Source organism: Arvicanthis niloticus, chromosome 2 (assembly GCF_011762505.2).
Source record: "Arvicanthis niloticus isolate mArvNil1 chromosome 2, mArvNil1.pat.X, whole genome shotgun sequence".
NCBI classification, from domain to species: domain Eukaryota; kingdom Metazoa; phylum Chordata; class Mammalia; order Rodentia; family Muridae; genus Arvicanthis; species Arvicanthis niloticus.
The window spans coordinates 85339256-85349165 of record NC_047659.1 but is presented as its reverse complement, the minus strand read 5'-3'; the positions used below and the strand labels follow the sequence as shown (position 1 = coordinate 85349165).

At 43.9% G+C, this 9910-nt stretch overlaps 1 protein-coding gene across 2 annotated transcripts in view; it reads left to right on the top strand.

Annotated features, from left to right (window-relative positions):
* Nucleotides 1-1245: 1245 nt before the first annotated feature.
* Nucleotides 1246-9910, top strand: part of Scg5 (secretogranin V) — a 45705-nt gene continuing 37040 nt past the window's right edge. For both annotated transcript variants that reach the window (XM_034495330.2, XM_034495329.2), the window contains exons 1-2: nt 1246-1378; nt 2779-3011. In XM_034495330.2, coding sequence (XP_034351221.1) covers nt 2786-3011 — 226 coding nt within the window. In that variant the 5' untranslated portion in view covers nt 1246-1378; nt 2779-2785. The remainder of the gene's footprint in view (nt 1379-2778; nt 3012-9910) is intronic.

The following is a 9910-nucleotide window of genomic DNA, read 5'->3' as shown; positions in this document are numbered from 1 at the left end:
TTTATCGGTTGTAGAATCTTTAGGAGGAAGTGTGGTCACTGGGGGACCCCTAGTCCCTTGTGTGCTCTGTTGTCTGTCCTGACCCTCCATGGGCTCCCACCATCATGCACTGAAATCTCAAAAGTTATGAACCAAATTAAAAATTTTCCTTTGCATCTGCATTTTGTCAGTAGTACAAAGGCCCCCACACCCTGTCTTAGGTACAATATGAGTCATAACATTTTTGGTATGTTTCAGTCAACTACACAGCTAGCAACCTATTTTTCTAATCTTAAATTGAATATAACAGGACTATGTTAAGTCAACTTGAAAGTAGACAGTATTCATTAGTATTAAGTATTGTGTACCATCATAAGTTTTGAACCTGGATCCTGCAGAGTATTTATCATGTTGATTGAAACAAAAAGCATCCAGGGGACAAAAGTTATTAGATGTCTGGCTTTTCGAAGAATCTTCTGATAAGTCTCCTGGCCTCTATTCATTGCAGTACAATGTTAGTGGGTTTGCTGCTTCTAGCTGCAGAAAAAAAAAAAAAAATCTGAATTTTAACCACATCCTGGAACTTACTGTTTGCCAGAAGTTTCTTGATGAAGGCTTTGCAGCATCTGTACTAGTACTTTCAGGGCTAGGAATCTCATAAGATCCTGGTCCCACCGTTTGTACCACAAAATATAGTAAGTGCCAGGTCTGTTTAGGTAAGTTCTGCATGTCCTGCTGGTGTGATATCTCCTGGTGAACTTAAGCAGTGCTCAGAGCCTCCGGGTGCCCTGGGGTGTTAAGGACCGGTGCAGTAGAGGGAGCATTGTCACCAGAACTTGGATTTTTCTTAGTCACCGCTACCATTGCCACATTCGAGTCAAGTGCACACGTTTTTCTCTAATAGACGGGTCCTTTTATTTTTCTACTTGTCAGTGTGGGTGTGGGTCATGAAACTAGTTGGGTTGAGGGCTTAAGTGCGGGGATAGGAAAGGAAAAGTACTAGAAAAGAGGTGTATGAAGATTTTAGCATGAAACCGGCTTGTATGGTAATTTTGAAATCTAGAAGATGGCAAAATTAAAAATGTGGTATCTAGTTGTCTAGGCAGTTGCTTGAGACTGATAAAAGAGGTAAATGACATTCGTAGGGGTCAGTGGAGGAAGGGGGCACGCTAGAAACAGCCAAGAAAAACAGAATGCTTCAGTTGGAGCTGAGTCAGACTCCAGGCCAGAGACGCAGGCGCCTGCAATGCTTTTCAGGAACTCTGGGAAGGCCTCTTCCACCTGCTGTGGGCGGGGCCTGGGAGGAGCGAGGATGCAGAGTGAGGTGACGCAGGAGCTATCCAGCACGTCAGCTCCTTGTTTTGGCCCAGATTGCAAGAAGCTCGCCCGCGGCCACACGGTGAGTTCAGCAGGGATGCAAGTGATGCGGCCCGGCTAGTCATTCCCCGAAACGCAGGAGTACTTGGGTTCCTTAGGAAGGGGAGATGTCCTTCAGAAACCCTGGCTGGGGTCAGACAAAGGATAGATGGGGGGATTATAAGGGGTGGGGGAAAGAGTACCGAGAGTGGTGATTGGGTTCATCCTTGGGCTAGCCAGTAAAGAAAACATCCTGTTTTCGGAGTTCATGGAGATGATGGCGCCTGGTGCCTGCATCCAGCCCTTTCATCACAACAGTAGATTGTGCTATTAAAATAGCTGTCCTTGGCTCTTTGAAGAGCAGGGTTTTAATGTCTACGAGTTGCAAGGAAAGGCCTTTAGCTGCTAAAAGACAGACGAGTATTTGTTTTAGGAAGATGTTTGGCTTGTTCCCTACCTTTCTAACCCTTATCCCCGTGAATGCTCAGAAGGATTTATCTGGCTGTTGCCTGAAACACCCATCCTAAACAATCAGCTGCCAGGGAAGCTGTGTGAATATTGTTTCCTTCCTCAGTTTTCCATGACTTCCATGGACGCCAACGTGTAAGGCAGGTTGACACCTCAGATTTTTTTCTCCCCACCATTTCACTGTCTTCCCTCTCCCTGCTGCCTCCGCAAATCTTAACTCCCAGAACTGCTTACCATCAACGGACTAGAGGTTAAGGGGGCTTACTGTGTACCTGGCCTTGTTCCATGCGCTTCATGCTTTTGATCTTTATCTTCACAATAACTTTATAAGATAGGTTGTCACTATCCTTGTTTTGTAGAAAAGGAGGCTGAAGAACTCCCCCAATATCACCTAGGTGGTGTGCAGTCAAGTAACTGTCTTTCATGTTGCTTGCTTGCTACATCGAAAAGCCGGGTTTGAGCTAGGTGGACCTCTGCTCGGGATCTTAATGTATTGCCTATGTGCTAAGTTAAAACACCCTCAGCCACCACTCCAGAACTTTCTGGGGTTTTTTATAATATTGTTGTTTTTTAAATTTTGTTTTGTTTTTACTGTTTGGGCCTCTCTAACACATCTCTTTGTTACTCCTTCCCTTAAACTGGGAAATGTCAAAAGTTATCACCCTCCCCTTTTCAAATCCAAAAGTGTTTAGATTGCAAGGATCACAGACCATAGATATGAGAATTTATCCCATCCTTAGGATCCTCAGGTGTCTTATCAGAGGGAATTGCTTACCCTAGACTCTTTTTTCTTATTTCCTTTACACAGCGGCTTGGACACAACACAAAAGCAAACCTCTAGGAATTTTTCATTCGAGTCTCCTTTCAGGGTGGGCCTTCAGCCTCAACTTGTGATTCATGATTATATTACCACATTTGTGTTATCATGGTTACCAATTTTGGCCAAGTTATATAACTTGGTCCTTTCTTTTGCAGATTAAAAATGGCTTCAAGGATGGTCTCTGTCATGCTATCTGGCCTTTTGTTTTGGTTGACGTTTGAGTGGAACCCAGCATTCGCTTATAGTCCACGGACCCCTGACCGGGTCTCAGAAACAGACATCCAGAGGCTACTCCATGGCGTTATGGAGCAGCTGGGCATTGCCAGGCCACGTGTGGAGTACCCAGCTCACCAGGCCATGAATCTTGTTGGGCCACAGAGCATTGAAGGTATGCACTATTCCAAACTGACAATGTTTCCATTATATTTCTGAGACCACTGTCTCCATTTACCAGGGGTTTTTGTTTTGTTTGGTGGCTGTAGGAGGGTATTGTTTTCTTTTTTTACTGGTAGAATCTTATTTAGAACAGACTTACCTTGAATTTCCTATGTAGCCAAGGATGACCTTGAGCTCCTGATTCTCCTGCCTCCACCTGCCCAGTGATAAGATGGGGCAACTTTATGAGATGCTGAGGGAAGCTGGGGCTTCAGACTTCAGGCTACATGCTAAGCAAGCACTCTCTGGGCTAACTGCATCCTTGGCCCTATTTCCCCTTTGTGTTCTGCACAGTGATACATACATAACACATTCATGAGAATCACAAGACCACCTCTTGTGGATTTTTCCAGTTTTCCAATCCCTCATAATGTTCTTATAAAACGTTAAGTAAAAAGCTGTATGTATTTCATTTGCCTGCTACTTACTTACATATAAACTAAGAGCCTTCCCCTTGGGAGTGGGCAGTGGGTCTTATAGAAAAACATAGATTCTCACTTTGGATTCTCCCAGAAGCCACGTCCAGCAAGTACTGTTTCTGATGGATTCCTGACAGATAATTTTCCCTACTATGGTTGCCTCACAGTGCTGTCTGCTCTAGGGGTCTATGAATTCTGTGAACAGTGTTGATAGATGATCCCCATTTCTGTCTTGTTGCTATCACTTTGAGCCATTGATGTTGCTGTGTGTTTTGATTGACATTTGATTTCAGGAGTAGATTAGTCCAATCTGCAAGCATGCAACCCTAGCACATGGCTTATATCAAGATAAATCAGATAGAACTCCTTGCCATTCTTTTAGGGAGATTCTAAACTCTAAAGGACACCAGCCTATTTATTTAAATTTTTTTGAGATGGTAAATATCTGCTCCCTCCACAAATAAAGTGCATGGCTAACCACTCTGCTGTTGTCATGGAGAAGGTTCTCCCTGGTACCAAAAGCCTGTGTTTATTCAGAGCCCCATTTTATTCACTCATTATACAACCATGTATTGTCCTCTATATGCACTTTGAAGGATGCTGGGGCATCTCTGTCCTACGTGGTTCAGGCTAACTGGGAAAGGGGAACCGACGAAAAGTCATGGTGTATTCTGATATATACTGCTTCCATGGAACAAAGAGTAGGAGATAGGTCAGTAATAGGGGCTCATAAGGAAATGCTTCTTAGGAGGGGTTCCACTTGATCTGGGTCTTGAAGTTTGCGTAAGAAATCCCCAGGGGCGCATGGTGAGAAAGTGTGGAGGAAGGAAAAGGATGGATTGTAATGCATCAGAGTTACTGACATCTCATCATTAATCTTGAGGTAATGAGCTGCCATAGCAAAGTCAAGACTCCCCTAAGGGATGGGTATTGACTTATGCTTCCATTGACTATAGCTCTACCATGAATTGCCACAGCATTGGCAGTCTAACAGAACACCATTGTCTCCCAGTTAACTCTGTTCTGACTTTGGCAGTCTCTCTCCATTCAGAGTCAGCCCAAGGTTAATTCTGGTGTTGACCAGCAATACAACCAGGATGGTGTGGGAGCTTTTAAAAAGCACTAAGGTGATTGCCAGGCTTCAGTTCTGTGCAGTTATTAGCTGAAGTTCCCTTTGCTTGATGGCTGTCAGCTGAGCCCCTCAGGCAGCATGCTGCCTCACATATTCCTATGCAGAATATCCTGAACAGCAATGTTCTGTCGTGACATTTTACTCCTCGATATTAGAAGCCCCTTTAGTCTGATAAGGGCCATGCAATAGAGTCATAGGAGTGACTTTTGAGCCACCTTTGTCATCTAAGCTGATAGCCACCACACGCAAGGTTGGAGACTCATGTCTGCTCAGCAGGTAAGAATCTTGGAGCCATGTCAGAATTCTGCCTCTTATAGCTGAGGTGGAAACTGACAGGAAGTAGTTCAAAGACAGTGGGAGCAAAGAAAGGAAGAACAAACCCTGCACTTTCCCTAGTCCATCCAGGGTTTTAGTTGAGTGTCCTGATTCTTTATATGAACAGTTCATTGTTTCAACTCACCCATCTGTCTGTACCAGATGCTCAGAGACTCATGCATACCATGTGGAATAGCTCCTTCCATTCTCTTAACAGCAGAAGAAATCAGTTAAAGGTGCCCCCTTTCAATTCTTCTAGAGAACATACACAGTACATATGTTCCTGGGTGAATTTCAACACATATTGAATGTGGATGTTAGGAGTTATGTTCCCTGGTTTTAAATGCCAACACCATCACTTACTGGTGCTGTCATCTTTTAGCAAGTTATTTAATTTCTTTGTTTCTATTTAGCTTGGGTACTCCTCTGCAGGTACCTTAAAAAGAGCCGAGTAGTTGCATCTTCCAAATGTAGAAATTCTAGGCCAAAACCAAGACAAAAGGACAAAGGCAAGACTGCCAGGAAGTGGCCTTATATAAAGGCAAGGCAGCCTCATGAGGTTCCAAGGCAAGGGAACTGTGTCTGTGCCATGTGCACACTGCTGTCACCCTACCTGTGATCTTGGCAACCTCTCTGAAAGATGATTTTCTTATGGATGAAATAAGGCTTCCTTCATGTACAGTCATGTGAACTGTTAATAAAAAGACCACAAGACCCTGCCTCTCTGTGCATTAGCAGCAGCATGAGAGCTTTGTTTATTTGTCAGTTTTTATTTGTTTGAGATAGGTTCTCATATAGCTCACACTGGCCTTGAACACTGTATGTAGCCAAGGATGACCTTGAACTTCTTACACTCCTACCTCCACCTCCTGGGTTTCTGATCATCTTTCTAATAATCATCACCAACATTGGTCAGCCTCTCTGCACCTTATATTCAGCACTACCCATCTCCCCCAGCTGGTGGAGCAGATCTCTGTGATGGCTGAACACTACTATTGTTCCTTAGAAGCAGGGTGAGCCAGCAGCTCTCCCAGAAACAGACTCAGAGCGCTGTTTACTAAGGGTGAGGACTTTGGAGCATAAAAACGATCTCTGTTGACTGACACTTTATTTAATCGGGATTGATCAAACCAGGACAGATAGTCTAGAATATTAACAGCCTTGGGTTAGAAATAAAAAACAAAACAGCAGCAAACTGTTCTCCTAAATGTCAGTCGTTTCTTCCTTCCACACTTTAAGCCGTTGAATACTCAGCACTGTGATAGCGCTAAGTCTCAAACCACTAAAACAGATGTTATAAATTTGATGGTTGTAAATTATACTTATACTATTAAAACATATCAAAATATTTTTATAACACGTTTGGAACTTCAAGTTAATTCTTTTCAAGATAAAGAGAACTGAAACTTTTAAAAAATTATATCAAATGGGGAAAAAGTCCTTTGTAAGGTGGCATTATTGAGAAGACAGGTAGGTTTTTATTTTGATATTTTATTTACATTTCAGATGTAATTCCCTTACCCTATTTCCCTCATGCCCAGGAACCCCTCTATCCCATCCCCCTCCTCCTGCTTCTATGAGGATGTGCCCCCAACCACCCCCACTCCCACCTCCCCACCCACGAATTCCCCCACACTTGGCATCCAGCCTTCATGGGACCAAGAATCTCCTCTTCCACCTATGCCTGACTCTAACGCGCCCCCCTCAGCCTTGCATCCGTGGGAGAGAAAGCACGAGACGCAGAGATTAGGTAGTTACTGCAAAACTAGGCTTTTTAATCTGTCTCACACACGTGGGAAAACTCGGAGAGGCGCGGAAGGGGATGAGCTGTGGAAGGGGCCTGGTTTAAGTACAGTCTAGAGTGACGTATTCACTTCTGATTGGCTGTTCGCTCACCACCCAACATTCAGTGACTATGGCACGCCTCTCAGCCTAGCAACTGCGCAGATCAATGTAGCGCCAACTTGGGGTGGCAGATTATATTGCGGCTCCTAACACCTGACAAGGCCATCCTCCTCTACATATACAGCTGGAGCCATGGGTCCCTTCCTATGTGCTCTCAGGCTGGTGGTTTAGACCCTGGGATCTCTGATTGGTTGGTATTGTTGCTCTCCTCATGGGGCTGCAAACCCTTTCAGCTCCTTCAGCTCCTTCTCTCTAACTCCTACATTGGGAACCCCTTGATCAATTCGATGGTTAGCTGTGAGCATCTGCCTATGAATATGTCAGACTCTGGCAGACCTCTAAGGAGACAGCTATATCAAGCTCCTGTCAGCATACACTTCCTGACATCTTCATCAGCATCTGCCTTTGGTGACTGCACATGAGATGGATACCCAGGTAGAATGGTCTCCAGACAGCCCCTCCTTCAGTTTCTGTTCCACACTTAGTCTCCATAGTTGTTCCCATGAATATTTTCCCATGAATATAAGAGTTATTTCCCATGAATATAAGAAGGACCGAAGCACCTACACTTGGTCTTCCTTCTTCATGAGCTTCATGTGGTCTGTGAGTTGAATCTCGGGTATTGCGAGCTTCTGGGCTAATATCCAATTATCAGTGAGTGAATACCATGTGTGCTCTTTTGTGACTGGGTTACCTCACTCAGGATGATATTCTCAAGCTCCATCCATTTGCCTAAGAATTTCTTGAATTCATTGTTTTTAATAGCTGAGTAATACTCCATTATGTAAATGTACCACATTTTTTGTATCCATTCCTCTGTTGAGGGGCATCTGGGTTCTTTCTAGCTTCTGGCTATTATAAATAAGGCTGCTATGAACATAGTGGAGCATGTGTTCTTGTTATATGTTGGAGCATCTTCTGGGTATATGTCCAGGAGTGGTATAGCTGGGTCCTCAGGTAATGCTATGTCCAATTTTCTGAGGAACCGCCAGACTGATTTCCAGAGTGGTTGCATCATCTTGCAATCCCACCAACAATGGAGGAGTATTCCTCTTTCTCCTCATCCTCACCAGCATCTACTATCACCTGAGGTTTTGATCTTAGCCATTCTGACTGGTATGAGGTGGAATCTCAGGGTTGTTTTGATTTGCATTTCCCTGATGACTAAGGATGCTGAAAATTTCTTTAGGTGCTTTTTGGCCATTCGAGTTTCCTCAGTTAAAAATTCTTTGTTTAGCTCTGTACCCCATTTTTAATAGGGTTATTTGGTTGTCTGGAGTCTAATTTCTTGAGTTCTTTGTATATATTAGATATTAGCCCTCTATAGGATGTAGGATTGGTAATGATCTTTTCCCAATCTGTTGGTTGCCATTTTGTCCTATTGACAGTTTCCTTTGCCTTACAGAAGCTTTGCAATTTTATGAGGTCCCATTTGTCAATTCTTGATCTTAAAGCATAAGCCATTGGTGTTCTGTTCAGGAACTTTTCCCCTGTGCCCAAGTATTCAAGGCTCTTCCCCACCTTCTCTCCTATTAGTTTCAGTGTAGGGGAGAAGGAGGGCTTTTTGGAGTCCTCTTGAAGTCAGGAGTGGCTGAGACTATAGAGTGGATGAGGTGTCCAGATAAACATCACTTATGGGGACAGAGCACCTAAGACAAAGTCCTGAAGAACTAGACCCAGAAAGGCCAGGCAGACAAAAGGTGCAGAGGAAACTGGGGCCTGGGGAAGTAGTTCCATAGTAGGGCATTTTCCTAGCTGGCTTGCAGCCCTGAGTCTGAAAAACATGAAGGGGTTGGGGGAAAGAAGCCAACAGAGACTGATCAGAAAGATGAATCATAAGGAAGGCCAGAAAAAAAGGAACCCCTGTCCTGTCTTTGGGAGACTAAGAGATATGGCCATACAGGAGTTTATAGAGCTTTGGACAGAGTCAGTCAGATCTGTGAAAAATTGGGGATGGGGAGAAAACCCACATTGCAGTAGATCGAGACAATAATGGAGGGGGAGGGAGAAAGATAGATAATAAACCTTATTCCCAGAATGATCAGGTCAAGTCAGAATGGTGGAAGGATTGGGGATGGTTGTGGTATAGAGCTGGGGGAGATTTTTATTGGGGTCGTTATTTTCAGATGTGAGAGTGTCAACGTCATTTAAGTGCTAGTTGCCAGGGATCAGTGTAGGAAAAGAATTGAACATGAAGAACAGGGAAGGTAAGACTCAGGGAAACTAATCTTTAAAGACATTTTATGTCCTCACAACAGTGTGATAAAAGTACTTGGTGCACAAAATATCAAGAAATATGAGCCACCTCAATAAGACAGTTTGCTAAGGAACATAGACCCAAGCCAGATGTGCTAGTACACACCTGCAATCCAAGCACTGGTAAACTGGGTGGAGGCAGGAGGATCATAAATTTGAGGGTAGTCTGCTTTATTTTCTTTTTTTGTTTTGTTTTGTTTTCCGAGACAGGGTTTCTCTGTGTATCCCTGGCTGTCTTGGAACTCACTCTGTAGACCAGGCTGGCCTCGAACTCAGAAATCCGCCTGCCTCTGCCTCCCAAGTGCTGGGACTAAAGGCATGCGCCACCACTGTCTGGCGGTAGTCTACTTTAAATAGTGAGTTCAAGGTCAGTCTGGGTTCATAATTCGTACTTGTCTCAAACACAAAATCACAAATTCCAAGTAGCTGTAAACAAGGTTATGGCACTTTAAAGAATAAGCAGAAACTGTCACTATCCATGATTCTTGAACAACATAAAGTATTGGTTCATACCCCAAATAAACAAGATTTTCTTATGATGTTGTTTTATTTGGGATTATTACTGTTGTAATGAAACCTGACCGAAAGAAACCTGGGGAAGAAAGGGTTTATTCAGCTTACACATCCACAGTGTAGTCCATCCCTGAAGGAAGTTGGGAACTCAAACAGGGCGTGAACCTGGAGGCAGGAGCTAATGCAGAGGCCGTGGAAGGATGCTTCTTACTGTTTTGCTCCTCATGGTTTGCTCAGCCTGCTTTCTTATAGAACCCAGGACCACCAGTCCTGGGATAACACTACCTGCAATGGGCTGGACCCTCTCCCATC